Genomic DNA, 22,516 nt, shown 5'->3' on the forward strand with positions numbered 1-22,516 from the left:
AAGTACATTCACACATGAAGATCTAGAGATTACCTCAGTGGTAGAGTACTCGCCTAGCAAGCTGAGGCCCTGGTCAAAAGCCCAGAGCCAAGAAGAGGCATCAGAGAATGGGGCGTATTGGAGAGCCAGCATGCAGGGTCAGCCTTCCCTGTGCACACTGCAGTAGGAGTTTCTAGGAGAGAGACGCTGCGTCCAGCACTTCCCAAATTGTTTTTCTCTAGTGCACATTTTTCATCTTCCCTCTCACAGAACAATCTGTATTTAGAACTTTTGGAAACAGTTCTGCAAATTATGTAAGATGGAATGGAGTCGAAAGCTAAGCAGTATTGGGCAGACTGGAGTGTAGTAAAAGTCTAAGCAATGACAGGGGGATAGAAATAGCTAGAAAAGATTCCATGAGAAGGAGACGAGCTGAACTATGGTGAGTGGATAGAAAGACCAATAGCGTACTCTGCTGAGAGTGGACCCTAAGATACACCGTGGCCTTTCAGTGGTAACGATCAGTGCTGACAAATGTCCTACACTCTGGTGTGGGATATGACCGGTGCAAAGGCTGGGAGTGTGGGACAGTGTCAGGGACATGGCAGCATGCTACTTTCTGGTCAGTTGTGCTGTGAACCTGAAACAGCTCTAAGAAAGAAACAGAAGAAGGTTGTATGTAAGTAGCTGGAGAGCTGTTGAGGCTGATGTTCCATGAGGAGCAAAGAGCAAGGTCACAGATGGAGAAGAGACTGCAGCATGGGAGAATGAGTTGGCCCATGATTTTAGAACTTTAAAAGTTCAGTGCTTACCTGAAATGAGTTGAGATAAACTTCGTTTTCAGTACTTACCACACACTTTTACCAAATTTTACAAAATGTACATAAGAAATAGTTTACTATTTTTTTTACAAAAGAGGTACAATTAATTAGTGATACTTTACAGCAAGTTTCACTGTAAAACTCAGAAAACTAATACTCATAGGATTAAAATGCAAAAATTTATTTTAAACTGAGTTCACTATTTATTTGGGATTATTTCTGAGAACTGTACATTTCTGATTTGGTCACTTTATTTCACATTTAAATATGAACTCTTTTCTATTTTGTGGCCAGAAATAATCATTTTGTAAAATGCTTGCATTGGCCATTTTAGTTTTTCTTGAAGTAAATCATTATCCTGTTAAAGTAAAACCCACCCCTCTCACTTGTTCACTTTAATTAAGCAAAATATAACAAAGCTGAGTTCTAATTATTTTTTTCTTTTCCAAGGTATTTAAAGAGTGTCTTCTAATTATACATTGAGTTTAATTAAATTGGGTCTAATTTTATAAACTCCATTTCCAGCCATTGAAATTCAGATGGGTGATAACTACAATCTCTGACTTACCATGTGGGGATGACTGGAAAATTGTAATGGGGTTGGACTTTCCTCCCTTTCTGTACTTCGCCCTGTAATTTGCATAGTCACAAACACTGTTGTGGGGCAGGGTTACTTTGTACAGCAGCTGGCATTGTGACTGGTGATACGGTTCTGGGAGAGGAAGTCTCTGGCAGAGATGAAAAAGCTTGCCTTTTAATCTGGTTTATACTAATGCAGGTGGAAAATACAGGGTTTTCTGTTTTATTTATAGGGTTGCCATCTGGCTGCAAGATGGTCTTTGTTTGATTAGATAAAAGCCTTTTTGGTCGAATGTGATGTTTATTTGTTGGCTAAATGTGTCCAAAGGAGTTTGTGATACAAATCAAGGAGATGCTTTTAATAGTAAACAAAGCAGCTTGTTATATGGTTCCCTACTGTACTCACAAAATACACAGAACATGGGCTTTTTTGAAATAGGAGTTTCCTCATGTTTAGCTAAGGTGAATGTTTCTTGGGCTGTTAAAAAAGCACATTATCAAAACATACATAATAAATCACTTCAACAAAGGTTGGGGCTTACAAATCTCTCCAGCTGAAAGGTTGGTCATGTGGCCTTTTGGAAGCTATGGACCAGACCAATCCCCACACAACGCAGACAGTATTCTCCTGTGCGTGCGGTATTGCTGTCACTCCTGAGTTCCTCACAGTAGTGATGCCCGACGGCCTTTCTGTTATGTTGTAAAAACTCATTTGATCCTCAGTCTTGTTTGATACGGTGTCAGCACTGTCCTAGAATAACAGGAAATCTTTTCCTTCCTTTCTGACATGGAGTGGATGTAACTTTGATCTGATAACTCTCGCTCACTTTTTCTCTACACTGTTAACAGCCATCACAAAACAAGAAAATGTGCAATTGTAGTGCAGGTCAGTGGCAGGGCTCTTGTCCGTCATATGCAAGCTCTGGACTCCATCCCCACAGGGCAGAAAGGAAAAACAGAAATGAAAATGTATTCTTTTTTTTTTTCCTTGCTACTTATCTTGTACTTACTATTTCTTATTCTGAACTTTTGCTGCACTTTACCACGAGGATACAGCCCACCCTCTGTGCCTCTCTTGTTCCCTTCTTCAAGCATTTGCTCGGTGTCACATAGGTGTCAGACATGTGTCAAGCCCAGAGATATGAGATTATTTATAAAGATGACAGCCATGGCTCCTGCCTTCAAGTTTCTGGGGTGAAACAAAAAAAATTATCACATAATGGCAGCTGGCTATATGTCAAACACTGACGTCTCTGTTCCATTTACTTGGAGATTGGTGTGTCTTTTTTTTTTTTTTTTTTACTATTTTTTATTAAGGTATAGTAAACAAAATAATGTTTTTTTGTGGGGGCCATTGTTAGGATTATTTTTGGCAGCACTGGAATTTGAACTCAGGGCCTCATGCTTGCTAGGCAGGTGTTCTTTTTGCTTGAGCCACTCCACAAGCCCCAAAGGAATGGGGTTTGTTATGTCATTTTCATGTGTGTACATAACATACTTTAGTCATATGCTTCCCCCCACATCACCCTCTCATGTTCCCCTTCTCCTTCCCACTGATCCACTTCCTTTTTCCAAATGAGACAAGTGGTTGGTTGGTTTTCTCTCTTTCTCTCTCTCTCTGTTCCTTTCCTTCCTTCCTTTCCCTCCTCCCTCCCTCCTTTCTTCTTTTCATTCTTTCATTCTTTTTCCCCTTTTTTGGTGGTGGTACTAAGAATTGAACTCAAGTCTTGTGCTTTCTTGGCAAGTGCTCTACAACTTGAACCACGTTCCCAGTGATTTTTAATTTTTTTACATTTTTCATAGAGTCTCAAACTTTTGCCCAGGCTGGCCTTGGACCTCCATCCACCTACCTCCACCCCCAAGTAGCTGCTATTACTGGTGTGCACCACCATGTCTGGCCCTGAGACTGGTGGTTTCTTTAAGCTCAGAATACAATGATTATGGCAAGACATCGTTCTTAGGAGGCAGACAGGCAGCCTACTCCTTATCATGTACAAATGTTTTGTAACTCCTTTTAATAGAATTTTCTTTTGCTATTATTTACATGGTATTTGTATCTTTCCTATCATATGTCTAGCAGACAAATGTATTCTTTGAAGACAAAGTTATGGTTCTGCCGATGTTTCTATCATCTCATATATAGATCTTGATAGTTCATTGTAGTTATCCCCGCTGCCGTTTGGAAATTATCAATTAACAGCTACATGTTTCTGTCCCATTCTTCATGCCTTAGTATCAGTTTTGAAAATAAGAAGTAACATTTCTGGCTGATGCTGTCCCCACATACCATACTGTACACAGTATTGGAACTGTGTTTATAAAATCAGTGTCTTTAGGCTGGATTTACACTATCTCAGTGTTGATCAACTTTCTGTCTTTTGGCTGAATATTGTTCTCGACCTCGGTCTTGGGTTTTTACCTCTTCTTTTCCAATTTGAACTGATGGCGAAAGGAGAAATTGACTTTTAGTCACTTACCATTTCTGAATGAACTCTCCCCAAATTCTCAAACCACTGCCTGTTCTTTTAATGCAGTCTACTAGAGCCACCAAGTCAGAACTTCTGTTTCTGCATTACGTGCAAGGAAGTACATCTTCATTGTTTCTGTCAGCAGAATAATGAGAACACTGTGTGTGACCTAGGTCTATGCTACTATCAAATGCTTCTGTTCAGTCGCATCTGTTTTTTGCAAGAAATGAACAATTAAAGGTTGAATAAAATGGTCAAACATTATTATCGCTGTATCAAAACATCAGATTACATGAGGCTTCATGTTCCACCATACCACAAAGTGGATTTATTCTGGTATGGAAGAACAACATGGAGCCATGGCACACTGCCTGTAAACTTGCAAGGCAGAGTGACTGCTTCCTCATCCAGGGACAGTCCACAAGAGATCCATCACACTAGGCAACTTCTACCCTTATCTTATTATTTCCTGAACTGCTTGCAAAATTACCCAAACCACACCAACCTGTTTCCTGGCAGGCACATTTTCTTAGCCTGCCTGCCGCTCATCTTCCTGGAGTTTGTGGCTGGGTCACATTTCCTCACAAGACCTTCAGTAGAGGGGACTCTGTGGGGTCACAGGTTTCGCCACATTCCTCCGTGTCACCTTTTCCCCTTCATGGTCGCATTTCTGTAAAATATTTGGGGAAGTGGACAATCTGAGAGGTTACTGAGCTGAACAGATAGCAGAGTTCTCAGGATGGCTACTGTGGACTTGTTTCCTGTTGTCGTCTTTTTGAGATGCTTTTCCTGCAGGCTTGCTCATTCTTTCTGTGCACTTGCAGAATCCACTCAAGTTAGAGCAGCACACAGCTACAGTTCCTTCCTCAGAGTGTCACTATCACTCTAGGCAGCACTGACCTTGGTCTGCTTCTCTCACTGTGTTTTCCACTGCTTTTCTTCCTAAACCTGTCATTCTACCCACACCACAGCTTGGTTATTTCTGGGCTTTCACCTTGGTACTTGTGCTCTGTCCCTACCTCACTCTTCGCTTGCCCAGTGACACCGTCCATCACTACTGCCGCCTGAAGCATCTTCTCCCACCCTCAGGCACTGAAGCACTAGCCATGTCATTCACTTGGTTATTAAGCCTCTGCAGCTAATTGGCTTTTCCAAAGTTGATTGGTGTACTGTGTTGTCCACACAGTGTTTTCTAAACACCTTGAATGTAGGCTCTTTGCCCTTGTATTCTCAGTGCATAGCACAGTGGCTGGCCTGGGAGGGGTCTAGAAATGTTTGTTAGAAAAATTACTCAATGTTTCTGAGCCTGGGAATATGGCGGCTGCATTGATAGTAACAGATATTGTAAGGACATTTAGTTCAGATTTTGACATAGTTTCAAGTGACGGCAGAGGTACACACGCTTCTATTCCCTCGAGGCGGAAGACTGGAGCTCTGCTGAGAGAACATATGTTTGAACATAGACTTGACAGTGACTGACATAGAAGTAGTACTTCAGGCAGTAAGAGGAGGTTATCCTTTCAAAAAGAAGAGATATTACTGAGGGAATCCGAAACTCCGAAACACAGTGTGACCTAGAAGTAGAGGGCAAAGGACACAGGAATGAGGAAAGAAGATACATTATCCACTTGATACAGGCTGAGCATCCCTAATCCCAAAATTCACAATCCTCACTCCTAAATTATTTTAGGAGTGACATAGTGCCACAAATAGAAAATTCCATGCCTGACTTCATGTGATGGGTCACAGTCAAAATGTACATGCACTGAAAATATATGAAATTACCTTCAGGCTATGTGTGTATAAAACAAGTGAATTTCATGTTTACACTTTGGCCCTACCCCCAACATATTTTATCATGTTTGCATAAATGTTCCCAAACCTGGCAAAAAAAAAAAAAAACCCAAAATCTGAAGCACTTCCAGTCCTGAGCATTTCAGATAAGGGTACTTAGCCAGCCTATGGTATTATTTCAGTACCATGCATTCGCTGACCTGTTGTGTTAAGATGCTGTAAGAAGAAAACTGAGGCAGTGTAGAAAATTAAATCCAGGTTTATCTGATGCTAACTCCATGAGTTTTGATCATTACTATACAAGCTCATATATAATTATGAGGAATTTAAGGAGAAGTTCTTCATTGTGTGGGATAATCAGGAAAGGCATTAGCAGTTAGGAAATCACTTTGTTGCCTCCTTTTTATTTTTTGGTGGTACTTGGGTTGAACTCAGGGCTTCACACTTGCTAGGTAGGAGCTCTACTACTTGAGCTGGTCTGCCAGCCCACTTTATTTCCTTCTTATTCTAATGCAAATTTCATAAATAACATTGGGTAATAACATGAATGAATATCTATGATCCAAATGTTATAATACTCCTGGCAAGTATGTTTAACTAAATAAATATAAGGAATAAATATATAGAGATTCATAAAATAAATGTAAGGATGACCAATATCAAACCTGCTGAATCAACTTTTTCTGCATAGATTGAAACTATGAGACTAAACACACAAAATTGCTGATACCCGACGATTTTGTATCACACCATGGTGATTTCTTGTCCTTCAGCCTCTGGTGGTCACACTCCCAAAGCTGTACGTTCACAAAGTTCAACTGAGTGATTACTAGAGAAGCCCTTATACAGAGCTGGGAATTGAGTTCACATTTTGTTAAAAATAGAGGCTGAAGTTCATTATCCTCATGGATGTCAAGTTCACATGTCAGATTTAAACCAAGAATGGTCCTAAGTTGTAGTCCACAGTGTCTCAGAGCAAGCATGTTGGCCAGGTGAGAGAAGAGTATGTTCCAGAGTAGAAGCAAAGCTCTGAGAGCCCCAGGGCCTTTGTGGGATGACACTGCAAGGAGCACACTGAGTGGCAGGGGGTATGGATTGTACAGACGCATTTGTGGCGCTTACTGGAGCTGCAGTTTTAAGAAGAAGGCTCGGATGCCGGATGCCTCTGCTGTGTTTCCCAGCCATCAGAAAGAGACAGTCCCAGCCCACAGTGTGCCTGTCTGCTTCCTCCTTGTGTCTATTCCAGCACTCTCATGGGGCTCTAATGGGAGAAAGCTTTTAAGCCAGCAGCAAGATCAATAAAGATCTCATAAGGCTGGCAAAGACACTGAGCACTGCCGCATAGGGCTTAGTTTGCTTTTTCAAAAATGAAGGAAAAGATTCGAGCAAATAATACTGGAAAGTCACCTCAGCCATTTAAAGTGGTATTTTAATGATAAATTTTAAATGGTGTATGTAATCCTATCTGTTACCTACCTAGCATTTCTAGATTTTTTTTTAATTTTTAGAAATCTAAAGATCCTACCTGTTTTCATTGTGTTCTTTTGTTGTTTTTGTTTTGTTTTTGTTGTTTGTGCTACTAAGAATTGAACCCAGAGCCTCTCACGTGCTAGGTAAGCACTGTACCCCTGGTCTCCACCTCCAGCCCTACTGGGTGGACGGGGGTCTGAACTCATGACTTCAAGCTTGCAAAGCAGGCACTCTACCACTTGAACCATACCGCTGACCCTTCTTAAGTAATGTGGTAGGGGGCAGGGTGTACTGGAGTTTGAACTCAGGACCTCACACTTGCCAGGCAGGCACTCTACCACTTGAGCCATGCCCCCAGCTCTTTTTGCTTTACTTATTTTCTGAATTGAGTCTTGCATTTGTGGCCAGGGCAGCCTGCACCTCCATCCTCCTATTTACAGCTCCTTAGCTGAGATCGCATGTGTGTACCACCACAACCAGCTTTTTATTGGTTGAGCTGGGGTCCCATGAGCTTTTTGCCTGGGCTGGCCTTGACCCACAGTCCTCCTGATCTCTACCTCCCAAGTAGCTGGGATTATAGGCACGAGCTACTGTACCTGGCTGAGATTTTTTTAAGGCTTGTTTTTTACCTAATGTAATAAAGGGTGTTAAATCTTAGGTGATTATTACCCCTTCCTATATCGGGGCAGTCCCTAAAAAAATTATAGCAGTGCATTCAGCCAACTGAGGTGTGACCTTGAAAACCTCTGAACCAGACCTTCCTGCCATATTGGCTACTTGCTCCCCAAGACCACCGTCACCAAGTTATCATAGGTTTGCATTCCCTCACCTCTGAAGAGATGAAACCCAGCTTCCTACATGTGCTGGGCATACGGAAAGAGCCAAAACTACTTTTTGTGGTTTATTGATACTTGATACCTTCCAGACAGTGAGCTGCCTCTCTGAACATTGTCTCATTTAATTTTCCCAACTCTGAAACTGTTCTTCTTTACAAGTGGGGAAATTATGGTACATGCCTATAATCCTAGCTACTGGGGAGGCAGAGATAGGAGGATCAAGGTTTAAGGCCAGCCTGGGTGAAAATTAGTAAGGGCCTCCCCCCATCTCAAAAGCTGGGCATTGTAGTGCATACAATGTAGCTGGGAGGCAGAGGTAGGAGGATGTGGATCTGAGTCCAAGACCCTATCTGAGTCCAAGACCCTATCTAAAAAAACAAAAGTCCTCAGGGCATGGCTGGAGTGGGAGGGTACCTGCCTAGCAACCATGAGGCCCTGACTTCAATCTTCAATATCACAAAAATTAAAATAAAAAGTAGACAATTTAGCTTAAGCGATGTGGGAGAGCCACAGGCTTATGGGGTGCCCTGGAGGAAGGGGCCCGGTAACCACCTGCAGGTGCTCAGTCATCCCCGTCAACTCTCCTGCAGGCAGTGTCACCGTGGTTCCTACTTGGAGAAGTCGGGGAACTTTCTGGTCACTCACATTTGATCCTAGGTCTGTCTGCCTGTGTCTTGTGCTGTCACCATGATATAGTGTTAACCAAAGTAGTAAAAGAAATGTGACCTTCTGCAGTGGTGGAATAGAAAAGTGACAAGGAAAGCCTGAAAACTGGGAGAATGTCCAAGCCTAGTTCTTACAGACTAGCAGCATGTGATCTTGGACTACACAACCTGAGAAGTTGTTATTTTTCTATTACTGAATTATCCTGTCAGTTTTACATGAGCATAGACGATTCTCCCATGGATTTGAAGCTTGTTTTCCAATGAGTCTGACTCCGAGGGCTCCCAGCATAGGATGAATTCCCGGCATGCAGGTGATGGAAAAATGGGCCCAGACTTCCAATGTGCCCTAAGCGTAGATCCAAAGGGAAACTCAGGGAACCAGACCGCCCTTCAACTGGAATTTATTTTTGACATTTGAATTTCAGCAAATTGAAGCCAAACCAAAAAAGAAAAGAGAAAGCTTTTACGAGGGCTGCTTCAGAAACATGACTTGCTTATAACTCTTAGGGCTGGGACATGGGGTGCTAACGAGTGCCGACCACCAGAAAAGAAAGAAGGGTGTGACATGCACCCAAGTGAAAAAAGAAATTTAAACATTTGAAATACATCCTAGATCAGCCGTGCTAATTATCCTTGAGTTATGCAAATGCTATCAATAGAATTTTTTTAAATAATTTCAAGTTTATTTCATTAAGCATGAAGATACTTTCACAATTGTGTTGCATTTCTTTGCATAAAGATACATTTGCAGTGAAAATATTACTACCGTAAGATTGCATAAATAAAACTCCTATTATTGTTAATGCAATAAGGTATTATATAGTCATGTTAAAATAGTTTTCTATCTACAATAATATATAATGGAAATAAAATGTACTATCTAAATAAAATAAGACTCATATTTAAATCATCTACTTAGAAAAGACTATCCAGAGAATCATAATCCATATTGAAAAGTAGAAGCACTGAAGTAACCACAGTTATTTAAAGTAAAAATGATGGGTCAGTATAAAGATATTTTTCTAAACTTCAAATGTAAACTGTTTGAATTATTTTTTATATAGTAGATATTTAGCATACTAAAGTTTTGAGGACCTCCTGTAGCAATGAAATCTCTTGATGGAATATAATCTTGAGAGGCTCCATGTGTGTTTTCTGGAGGAGGTGGAAGGAAAAGAGGCCCCTTTTTCATTAACTGTCTCCTTGGACCCATTGGATGTGGGACTTGTGACAGGAGGAATAAAGCCAGGGCCCACTTCTTGGATTCCAGCAGGCAGAGATTAGTCAGGCACATTTGATTTACCAAGGTCTTCATTGGTATCATTTCTACTGAATTCCATTTCAGAAGGATAGAGAAAAGCCTTCTCTTCAGATGAAGGTTGTTCCAATGGTGAGAGGCCCTGTTGGCAAGGCTCTTCACCACGTGCTGTATGTAGAACATCAGGTGAATAAGGATGTTTGATTAAAAGTTTGTTTTTGAGCCTAATTTCAATTAACTCTTGTCTCATCTGCTCATTTTTTTCCTTGAAATAATGGAGGTTTTTTTCAGAAGTCTCAGCTAACATCAAAGAAAGCTGCTCTTTTTTCTCATATTTAACAACTTCCTTTTGATAATAAAGAATGTCTGTCTGCATTTTTTTTTTTCAAGATATCTGGCTTGCATTTTGTAGCTCTTCAGCTCTCTAGATGCATGGAGGATCTTCTCCACCACTTTGGAAAGTTTCTCCTCCATCTCTAGCCGGCAGTTTTCTTGTGCTATTAAGTTTTTGTTTTGTTCCCTACTATTATATAGATACAGTTCAGTCATTAGGTTAACTTTGTGCTGAAGCATCTGATTTCCACTTTCAAGCTGTGTATTTTGTGATTGTAAATAGGATTGTTCTGTCTGGAGAATTTTAATATGCTCCATGAGGTCTCGGTTGATTTTATTCACTTCACACAATTGAGTTTCAATCTGGTTTCTCTCTCCTTCTAAGGTTTGTAAGTGTGCATTTAATTTCCCAGCATACATTAGTTTCTTCAAAGCTCCTTTTGGCTGATTTTCTATGTAAGCTGCCTTTTCTGATCCATCCATCATTTCTAATTCCAAGTCACCATCACATATTTTGTCTTCTCCAAGTATAGCAGTCCAGTCTTTCATTTTCAGCAAATGTGCAGTCAGAGACTGGATGTGATCTTCTTGATCATTTAGAACTTGCTGTGCATGTACTATGGAGTCTTCAATTGTTATCTTCTGTTTTTTAAGTTCACACACTTGTTTCTTCAGGGATTCAGTTTCTTGTAAAAGCTGTTTTTGGTATGCCTGAAGTTGGGAGTTTTCATTCAAGGCATCTTTCATTGACTCCTTCAGTTGTGCTTCAGTGTTTTGATGTATTAGGCAGGTTTCTTTGGCTTCAGCTAGTTGTTCTGTTAGAGAATTTAGTCTATCTTTTAAGACTTGCTCCATTTTTGATAACTTTGCCCTCAATTCACATTGTTCAGAATGTTTAGATTTTTCTTCTTGTAGCTCTTTTTCTACAAAGAGTATTTCATCTTCCAGTTGAGATTTGGATCTCTTCAGCTTTTCATAGGTTGCCTTTAAACTCTCTACTAGCTCTATTGAGTCTTTCACAAAGCTGGCATCCTTCAAAGATGACTCTAAGTCTTCAAACTCTTTTTCAGCAAGGCTCACTTTTTGAAGGAGTTCACATTTTTCTTCCATCAGTTCACAAAGCTTTATGGCAAGATTTTTTTCTTTCATCGCATAAAGCCACAAACAGCACAGAAGAATAAAAAGTCCAAGGATAATCACACATATCACCAACTCCCACGGCAGTGCATAGGGATTTCGGCCTAGCTTCAACTCTTCAGGGTCTCCTGCCACATGCCTGAAGAATTCTCTCAGGTTTAGTCTCAAGTACCACTGAGTGGCAGCCTTGGCTCCCTCCATGATGCCAAAGCAGCTCTGTCTGTTGCCAAGGGCTGACCAGGCCACACAAGGCAATAGAGAACACTCCACATTCTAGATAGAACCTGAACACTCACTTGGAAACACGGACAGACCACTGTGCAGCTTGATGCAGGGGGAGGGGGTGATACCATGCTCAACAGGGCAGAACCTAGGCCACTTTCTTACCCTTGCATTCAGGTCAACACAGGTCAGCTCCTGCTCCACACATGCTTGTGAAGCTCCCTGTTCATGCCATACACCTCTCTGTTAGGTTTCAGCAAGACCTGGCTGGGAAGAGGCTCCAATACCTGATCTGATTTCCCATAGGTCCTAAAGCTTACTCAGGCATCCTCATAAGTACAGTCCAAATTAAAATACTTTCATCAAAAAGGAACATAATATACTAGAGGAATCATATTCAGGTAAAAATGCAGTCAAATATTGTTTACTTAACACTTCCTGTAAACAAAGTGTGTTGTACATAGTGGCGGTTTCACAAAACTAATTCTCACATATTTTCAAAAAAATTTTAAGCAAGAATTTGGGCCTATGTAAAAATAATGCATTACTCATAAAACAACTCTGGGTTCAACCCCAGAGCCAAAACTAAGGGTACTTTTTGCCAGTAAGAAGCTTGTCAAGTTAGAATGCACATTTACAGTCAATGAGATTATGGTGAGGCTATGAGCTGTTTTTCTTTATATTTTTGTATATACAGCTCCAAATGATAACATACAGCTTTTGTAAACATTTTAGATGTAATCTGTTTATGAAATTTGCAAGACTCTGATTGTCATTTCATTTAACCCCTTTTGCTTCATGGTATAATGATAAAAACTAGGTCTACAAAAGAAGTTTTAACTACATTTAATTGAAATTTCAAGAGCAATAAAGTGTACAAAGACAATACTCAGAGGAGGCCTCTTTGTAATTTCCATTCCACCTTTCAGACCTGTGTCATTAACTACCCCTGTGAAACCTATTCAGCAGTTATTTATCTTCTCCTATAAGCACTTCCAACATTTGCTCATTTTTATAAGTAACTGTATTAATTAGCTTCAGTTACTCTAATGTACTAGGTCAGGTAGGATAAATTTATAAAGAAGTGATGTTTATTTTTGGTTATGATTCTGGAAGGGTCCCACTGACTTGGATCTGGTTAGAGCCATTTGTTGGCTTAGTCCTGAGGTGGTCCAGAGTATCTCAATACAGGAGGCAGGTGGTGTGCATGGCGCGTGTATCTCTATCACTGTGCAGTTTCTCTCCCTTTCCTTTAAAGCCACCAGGATACACTCTTGGGGCACTACCCAATGACTTCATAAGCCCAAATAAACACAATAGTTGGGTTAAATCTTCACCATCTTTTTTTATTATTGTTATTCATATGTGCATACAAGGCTTGGGTCATTTCTCCCCCCTGCCCCCACCCCCTCCCTTTCCACCCACTCCGCCCCCTCCCTCTCCCCCCTACCCCCTCAATACCCAGCCCAGGCTGGCCTCCAGCTTGTGATCCTCCTGCCTCTGCCTCCCAAGTGCCTGGGATTACAAGTGTGCATAACCGTGCCCCATGCTGTAGAATATTCTTAATCAGCTTAGCTTTACTTGCTGTATGCTGGAGGTGGCAATAAAGAAAACTGTCATCAGGCCACTCCAGGTCCCTGAGGCACTCTGCTCCTTTGTGTTGTCTTTAAGTATTCACTTCTGATGAGCAATTCTTACAGGATTAACTTGCACAGGAAGGGGAAAGTGTGCTCTGTCACACTAAACAACCCAGGTTCCAGCTGTACTGTAGGCTCTGTGATGGTGGCCAGCACTCATTGGTCCCTCACCGCCGCACAGTGACCACTGACCACGCAGTTTTGGTACAGCATTGTGGATCATCATGCCTTCCACTGGGTCAGTGTCAGGTCCTGTCCTGCTCTCTTCCTCAGCACAGGTGTGTTCACACACATGGTGATGATTTTCCAATGGGAAATTGCTGGCAGTGTATTTTAAACCACTGATTGGAGCCTTCATTGTTTTTCTCAGATGGAACCCAGGGCTGCACACTTGCTAGGCAGGTGCTTTACCACTGAGCCACATCCCCAGTCCTTTTTTTCTTTAGTTATTTTTCATTTTTGCCCAGGGCTGGCCTCAGACCGCAACTCTCCTACCTATGCCTCCTGTGTGTCTGGGGCCACAGGCACACACTTCCATGCCAGGCTTATTGGTTGAGATGGGGTCTTCTTGCCTGGGCTGGCTTTGAACTATGATCCTTCTGATCTCTGCCTCCCAACTAGCTGAAATTACAGGCATGAGCCACCATGCTCAGCTGTAAGTGTAATTTTTAAAGTGACTCTTGGGAGTCATTAAAATCAGCCTTCCTGATGCATATGGTCATAAATGTATAAGATGTCAGTGGGTGAGGGGGAGAAATGAGTGATGGGGTGCCGTTTTCAAGTAGTTCGGGGGGACTCTGATGTCACGGCTGAGCAGAGACACAAAGGAAGTGAAGGAGAGCTCCACGGTGGCATCTGAAGTGGGTGTTCAGGCCCTCGTGGACTGCAGAGTTGGTCATAGGACTGGAGCAGTGTCATGAAGAGGAAAGTGGTACGAGCTCAAGGCCAACCACGCCGGACCTCCTAGGCCATAATAAGATGTTGGATTTCACTCTGGGCTGGGTGGGCAGTGCTGGAGAGTTTTGAGCACAGGGAGGACATGGCATGTTTTAACAGGGTCATTGCTGATGGGCTGGTAGGGCCCATGGTAGGATCAGGCCCACTGGTTAAGAGGACAGAGAAGAGATGGTCAGAAATGTGGTGGTCAGGTGCTTTTCCAGGTAGAGCCACAAAGTTTACTGAGAGATGAAATGGAGGGAATGAGAGAAGCCAAAGATGGCTGCCAGGGTTTGGACCTGAGCAACTAGAATGGACTAGCCTTGACTGAGGGGGACCCTGCAGGTGGACAGAGGAAAAATTCAGAAGCTCAGGTTTTGACACAATTTCTGAAACAGTAGCCAACATCCTTTGAAAATGGAAATATATCAAGTAAAACATGTAAAAACAATTTTCCTGCGCCTGGATGACCGTGTACACACAGAGTCCCTGCTGCTTCTGCCTGTTGTTCCTTTCCTAGAAGACGTGTCCTTCATCTTGAATGATCTTTGTGGGCTGGGGGCCTGGTTCAGTGGTGGAACACATGTAGCATGTGCAAGGCCCTGGGACCAATCTCCAGCACACCAAAAATAAATAGTAGTAATCTTTGTTGTTGAACTTTGGCCAAACGCTTCTTCAAAAATTGTAGTAAAGATATCCCCCGGCTTCCCTCTTGGTGACCTACTTGTTTACATTCTTGGGATTTTTTAGATCAAAGAATTTAGTATGTCCCTGTGGCTGCTGTATGCATAGACACAGAAGTAGGTGATGGGGGACATCCAGGGTAGGAGCTTTCCCAGCCACTGCTGCAGGAAGCCACTGATTTCTGGACGTGGCCTTCCCTGCAGACAGTACACTCCTGGAGGGCAGGGGTCATAACTGCTTTATCTTTTCATTTCCTGAGTGTAGCCTGGCAGCTGATCCTGACCTTCACAGTAAATGCTGAATGGGTATGTCCGAATCGATTGGAATGAACTAAGTATATGTTTTCTTTTTTGTCTCATTTTACAGCGCCTGACAGCTATAAAGTGCAAGATAAGAAAACTGCCCCCAACCGCTCCTCCTCTACAGTTTCAGGACAAAATAGCAACCACTCAGGACACAAACCAGGTAGGACACATGGCATTTACTCTGGGAAAAATGAAAGTTAGGTCCAAAGCCTCTGAGGCAAGCAGATGAACTGTAAAAGTAGAAGCTAGGCAAGCTGGGTTTCAGTGCTGCCACCAAAGCTCACACTGACTCGTGTGAGTTGAAGTCAGAATCTCCCAAAGCCTGGGTTTCTGAAAAATGGAGATTCAGATTCTGACCTGCTTCTCTCAGCATCATACTGACAGTCATTGAGATGTCGGGTGTGGGTGCCAAACACTGATTCTTCTCTTGGAAATGTTCGTATAACACAGTTTTTTGTACCTGTGTGCCCAGCATTATCGTATCTTTTGTGACCTCTTTAAAAACCACTGAAGTCTTTCTGCATAACAAAGCTCGCATAGTATTGTTTTGGTTCTCTGTTCCTCACGGTGATTATATACCTGCCTACGTAGTGATTTCAGTAACCTTTGACTCACGATCTGTTCCACTCAGCCACAAAGAAGCAGTCTGTAAACAGCACAAAGAACTGAACAGACAGCGCAGTTCCTTCCAGGTGTCCAGCAGCCTCTGTGCAGTTCATGGGAGGGATGAACATACAGCATGGTAAAGGGCCATCAGAGGAAGGGAGAACAGACTGATGACCCCACAAGGTTCTTGGAAGTCTACTTCATTCGGTGTTCAAGGCCAGAGTCACCCAAGAACGGTGAATCAGTGCGAATAAAGATGACAGCCAGGCGTGGTGGTTCAAGCCTGTAATCTGAGCATTTGGGAGACTGAGACAGGAGGATTGGGAGTTCTAAGCCAATGTGAGCTACCTAGTGAGATCCTGACCCCCCAAAAAAGATGGAAATAACCAGTTCTACTCTCGCAGAAAACATTCTCCACTTACTTAATTTTGTCTTTTTGTTGGAGAACATTGTGAACAGAGTAGATAAATCACCTTGTCATTTGGAAGATAATAACAAATATTGTTGCAAGTGTTGCTTGAGCAGCCACCAGTGGAAAATGATGTGGCATTCCAGCTGAGTTTTAATTAGCAGGCTGAGATGTCCCCATGCTGTCAGCCTGTCTTTCCATTCACTCATTATCCACCCTGCCATCCTCCCCGTTCCCAGCCACGACCTGGTATTTCCTGAGCAGGTGCCTCAATGCTGGGACTGAGAGGTACTGAGTGAACTGACAGCATAACTCTGTCCCCTTCTGTGTTTTTCTCCACCCACCATTGCGTCTAATTCCCAGCGTTCTTTACTGTGTGCTTGGTACCTTTATGTCCCGATCACTCATTCATTCATCCAGTGACAGCACTGTGCATTGCTAGAGCGTATTGTTAAAGGCACAGCCCTCCCCTCCAGTGTCGGTCTGACGCAGACTCCCGCGTGAGGAACAGTGTGCACAGAGAGTAGAGAGCCAGCTCCTCGCAGAGCCCTTGTCGTCCCATTGCTCATGTGGCACTAGATGAGAACACATGTCCTTTGTGGTTGTGCCTAATGAGCACCCCTGTATACACAGATGAGCAAAGGTACAGAAAATGCTCTTATTTTAGGAGCATGTTACTGTCCTGACTCTCTCCAAAGGATGATTTAAGAGGGTAGGTTGGAGGGTGAGGCTTGAGTAAAATCTCTTGATTTACTTACTTATTTTTGTGGTACTGGGTATCGAACCCAGGGCCTATCACATGCTAGGCAAGTGCTCTATCACTTGAGCCATGGCCCAGTCCAAAACCTCTTGATTTTATGAGATCCAAGTCATGGACTTGTCTATCTAAAGCAGTTTTTTTAGTTATTTCCTAGAATTTAAAATGAAAAAAAAAACAGTTATTTTGAGTATTATCCTAAACAGATGTGGACATCCTCGCTAAATGTTTTCTCAGACTTCCTTTCAGCTAAATTTCCCTCCCTCTAATTCTAGCACTTGAAATCCACTAGAAAGCTCCAGAACATCTCTTCCATGTGGAAAGACTCTCTTCACATTCACAGGGTGACTGTTTTACACTTAAAACATGATAGGGGAGGGGCTGATGTGGTGGCACACGTGTATAATCCCAGCACTCAGGAGGCTGAAGCAGGAGGACCGCTGGTTCCAGTGTCAGTTACATAGCGAGACCCTGTCTCAAAAACAATAAAGCCACCCTACAGAACTTGCATGGTATTTTGTAAGAGCAGGCACACTCTGTCCCTGTTATGCAGGAAGGACTGCTGCTGTCAACTCTGTGTACTCAAACCCAGACCAAGAACTGAAGAGCTGAGAGGGTTCTTCAGATCTCTATCCGCTGTCTCCAGATGGTCACTAACTTGACCTGATGACAGAAGGAAATTGCTTTTTTTTCCCACCAACCTGAGAAAAGCAGAAACTCAAATTCATTCAAAATCCCTCTTCTAATTCCTATCCCCAGTGAATTCAAGTATGATATATTTGATAGGCTGTAAGAGCTTTTGTAAATGCCATAATATACCCCCAGGGAAGAAAAATTCCTATCCCAGGGCTACCATCTGCCCCAGGTCTTTATAAAAAGTCACCAGAACTTTGTTCTCCCTCACAGTGTGTAGTTTTCCTTGCAGAGCAGCATGTGCCTTGGAGTCGGACTGAGAGATCTGACTTAAGTCCTAACCCTGGCGCTTAACTGGGCCACTGTCATCTGTCGTATCTATTTCTCTCAGTTTTCTCATTTGAAAAATCGGCAAAATAATTTCTGATTGAATGAGTGAATTTGTGGTCGGCCACCACCTAGGATTGTTGGGAATGATGACAGTACATGTGAAAGTGCTTTGTAAAAACCAAAGCACTACCAGAAGTTACCGTTGTGTGACAATAATGGCTAGAGTTAAGTCAGGGTGAAGTGAGCGCTGAGAAAGCCTGCCAGTGGGACTTGATCTACTGATCTCTGGGAGTCATTCTGTTGTAGTGACCACACTTTCAGGTTTGCACAGGCACTCAGGTCTATGCATGGCACCACAGACAATATTAATAACAGTCCCTTTCATTCTTGTTTGTTTTGTGGTGTCAGGAATAGAACCCAGGGCCTCGCAGATGCTAGGCAGCGTGTTCACACTGAGCTGCACCCTAGCCCCTTGTAAAGTGCCCCATTTGTTCATCAGTTTACACCTTAGTCACCACAGATAGGAGGTGGAATGCAGGTCACACCTGTAACTTCACCTACTCCAAAACCCATTTCTCCTCGCCCTTTCTTTCCCTCTAAAAATCAACAGCTTAATTTTATGCTAACTATGTTAAATGCATTGGGAGTCAGTGTCGTCTGTACACAGTGTTAAATTATTTTCTGAAGCTTAGTAGTTGTTTTGTGTGTGTGTGAGACAGTCTCAGTATGCATCTCAGGTTGGCCTCAACTCTTAAACCTCTTACTTCTGCCTCCCAAGTGCTGAGATTACAAGCAAGTACCACCATACCCACGTACCCTGATTTTGTTTCAGGAGGAAATGATGTGAGAGTCAAATCAAGAAAGGGAAAATTTCCTATTTACTTGAAATTCTTCTATTGTACTTTTTCCTTTTTGAAAACCTGTCTTTAAAGATAAATTTAATCTGTTTTTAGTTAATTAGAACTAAAATTACAATTGCTAACATTTTAGTTTTTAAAAGTCCATTAGCAGGTACAAGATTGCTCTTAGCATATCATGGGTTCCAATTAATGCAGTTTAAAGCCTCTGAAACTGAGGTGGTTAGCTGAAATGGTTCCTTCATTCATTCATTCAACAAATACTTAACTGAGTAGCCTCTTTCTGCCAGGCGCTCAGCAGCGAACAAAGCAGATGGCCTCTGCTCCTCCCTGTCCCCACTCACAGCCTGCTGCCACAGGTGTTGGTGACATTCAGCATCCAGGCAACGATCTTATTGACATAAACTGAAGAATGGAAACGGGGTTGAAACTCAGTTACTTCCTGCAGTTCAGTCTTTCCTAGAGCTCTTTTATAGTGGTTACTTGTGTTTGTTCAGCACTGTATTCGGCCTTGAGGCCAGTGCAATTTATTGTTTGGAAAAGTCCAACTTTATATAAAAAGTAGAATAGAAATCAGGAGAATTAAGGCCACTGATGCTCCTGCCTAGATTGTGCAAGCTCCTGGGTTCTGTCCCCCAGCACCATGGAAAAGAAAAAGTCCAAAGAAATGAGGAAAAACCCTGCCATCTCTTGCCCTGCTGTTTTCTGACTGTCACTCCCAAGGCACTTGGAAAGGGAGCATTCTTGCACAGTTGGGAATTGCCTCTTTGGTGCAGGGGGCTGGGTCTTGTTATGACCTGGGGTCTCAGTGCTGGTGTGGGCAGGTGAATGGTGTATGTGTCCCATTTGTTATTAAAGCCTTTCCAGAATTTTGCATGAAATTGGGCACATACTTGAAAGCAAACTAGAGATTGCAGTACTTCATATTGACCTGTCAATGTGATTTAAAAAGTATTTCAGTCCTCCATCTTACAAACTGTATAATGTGCTCGTATGGTTTTTATTAATAAGGTTGATTTTCAACTTACTATTGAAAGTTTTTAGGAGTGTGTAAAACTCACTATTTAAGGAAAAATGTTTAAGTGATAAGATCTTTTCTCTAACTTCATCTGTTCTCAATTCTTCCTTTCTTCAAAATACCACTTTGCTCTCACGGTTAACAAGTGACACAACACCCTGTGACTGTCCTCACCTGTTGTCTGAGGGGTATATATCCATTGTCCTGTTTCACTTAACCCTTTGGGAGGCAGAAGCCCATTTTCCTACAATAAGATTTGGAACTTCCTAAGTAATTAGGAAATCTGAAAACTTACTATATGTGCATGAGCATGAGGGATCCATTTCTTAAAGCCATACTGAAGCAGGCCATGGTGACACAGGCTGATAGCTCACCTACTCAGAAAGCAGAGGTTAGAGGCTTGCTTGAGCCCAGATCAGAGTTCAGGACCTGCCTTGGTGACATAGTGAGATGTTGTCCGAAAAAAAAAAAAGAGCAGGTGTGGTGGCTCATGCCTCTGATCCCAGCTACTCAAGAGGTGGAAAATCTTCATCCAAGGCCAGGTGACTCTATTTAAAAAACAAAGCAAAAAGGACTGGGGATGGGGCTCAAGTGGAAAAGCATCTGCCTAGCAAGCTCAAGGACCTGAGTTCAAACCTACCCCTCCAAGAGTGGGGAGCAGAAAAAACTATAACATGTCATTATCACCCAGTCTTCTTAGGATTTACACTGCCAGGTCCATGCAGCCTTCTAATGGGCTTTCATACAGTTTTATTTCCTTCCCATGTACAAATTCTAAAAGTTTGGTCTAGGTGTGGTGGTGACACCTATAATCCCTGCACTTAGGAGGTTGAGGCAGAAGGATTGGGAGTTGGAGGCCAGTTCCTGCTGTGTGTGAGATCCTGACTCAAACAAACAAAAGGCAGCAGCATTTGGGATGTGAGGCCTTTCAGTTTGCTGACAGAGCACTGCTGGGTCGTCTCTGATGAGTTAGGCAGCTTTCCGTGAGATCCTAACAATGTTATGTCAGTTTGGTAGAGAGAAAAACCTGAGTTGAAATGTAATCGCGTGACCATTATTATTATTTTGTTTCTATATGGCAACTTAGTAAGCCAGTAAAGGTAGCCCTCTGCTGGACAGACGAGACACACACAGACACACACACACACTCTCTCTCTCTCTCTCTCTCTCTCTCTCTCTCTCTCTCAACTCAGAGTGTAATCCACAATGCTCACCATGAAATGAGCCTTGTGACGTGACCCTCATGTCTACAGCCCTGCCAGTCTCACTGCTTAAGTCACCCAGATTCCACTGTTTCTTGAACACGTTAGTCTCTCATGACCTCAGGGCCTTTGCACATGCTTCCTGTGAAATATCCACACAGCTAGCTCCCTCACATCCTTCATATATTTACGTGTAAAAGTTACCATCACATCAAGGCCTTCTTTGGACCCCATCTAAAGATTTAGATGTCCTCTCGACACGCCACAATCCCCTTCATTGCTTGGACATCTTAGTGTTTAATTCAGTCTAACATTTTGCGTGTTTTTTTCTCTTTTTTCACTCTGTATGTTTTACATATTTCTCATTTATTAAGTTTTTCCCATGTAGAATGCTGAAACCCCTGAAGGTTGAGGTTTTTGGTTTTTTTGTTGACTGTGGCCTTTTCTGTATACATAACACCCTGGCACATGGTAGATACCCCGTGTGCATTGAATGAATGAATGGGCTTGCTGGGAGTTGTGTCCTGAGCGCGGTACAAATACTATCTCTGTCATGATGTGAGACAGGTTCTGTTTTTGCCCTCATTTTGCAGGAAGTAAATAAAAACTCACATCATAGCTTGAGACTTAGAGGGGGTGGGGAAGTAACCTGGCCTATATACGTAGCAGGTGAGTGACAGACAGACAATAACTCCTGTCTGCCTGACTCATCACCTCTGACTGGCAAACATCTACCCACTGTAAATCCACTGAGTTAGGATCCTATTTGTTGTCATGGAACAGACTTTTTGGCTCACGCCTGTAATCCCAGCTATTCAGGAGGTGGAAATCAGCCAGCCTGGGCAGAAAGTTAGAGAGACCCCATCTCAACTGATAAAAAAGCTGATCGTGGTGGTACATGACTGTCATCCCAGCTATGTGTGAGGCTTGTTAGGAAGATCAGGGTCTGAGGCTGACCCAAGACATCAGGGTGTGGCTCAAGTGGTAGAGCATCTACCTAGCAAGCGAAAAGTCTTGAGCTCAAACCCCAGGGGAGGGTAGAAATAGAAATAACTTAGAACACAAAATGTCATTTATGTTGTTTGACAAAGAATAAGAAATGCTATAGAAAAATTATGATTTTACATAATGGTTTTAGGTTTGGGTTTTTGGTGTTTTGTTTTGTTTTCAGAAATCAAATCCAGGGCCTTGCTAAGCAAGTGCTGTCCCTCTGAGTGACAAGTGCTGTCCCTCTGAGTGACTCTCCTAATCCCTACATAATGTTTTAAAATGGAAAGAAGCTTGGCAATTCTTAGAAAAGCTGTAATAATAAAATGTCTCACTATAACTATAGATGCATGCACTAGCTGTCATGAGAAAGTGGTGATAGTTCATCAGTTTATTGGCGCAAAGAATGCCTGTCACCGTGGTTTTAATCCCCTCTCCCTCCGTTTTCTGTCTCATTTCAGACCCTCCGCCTGTACTTCGGGTTGATGACCGGCAGCGGCTGGCCCGGGAGCGCCGTGAGGAGCGGGAGAAACAGCTAGGTACCCCAGCCCCGCACCCTGGCATATCTGATCATTCAGGAATGTTCTCATGGA

At 42.5% G+C, this 22,516-nt stretch overlaps 1 protein-coding gene across 8 annotated transcripts in view; it reads left to right on the top strand.

Annotated features, from left to right (window-relative positions):
• The window catches only part of Map7 (microtubule associated protein 7), a 165,386-nt gene that overhangs the window by 83,886 nt on the left and 58,984 nt on the right, over window positions 1-22,516 (top strand). For all 8 annotated transcript variants that reach the window (XM_074073762.1, XM_074073792.1, XM_074073774.1 and 5 more), the window contains exons 2-3: window positions 15,186-15,284; window positions 22,385-22,462. In XM_074073762.1, coding sequence (XP_073929863.1) covers window positions 15,186-15,284; window positions 22,385-22,462 — 177 coding nt within the window. The remainder of the gene's footprint in view (window positions 1-15,185; window positions 15,285-22,384; window positions 22,463-22,516) is intronic.

Source organism: Castor canadensis, chromosome 1, assembly GCF_047511655.1.
Source record: "Castor canadensis chromosome 1, mCasCan1.hap1v2, whole genome shotgun sequence".
In the NCBI taxonomy this organism is placed as follows: domain Eukaryota; kingdom Metazoa; phylum Chordata; class Mammalia; order Rodentia; family Castoridae; genus Castor; species Castor canadensis.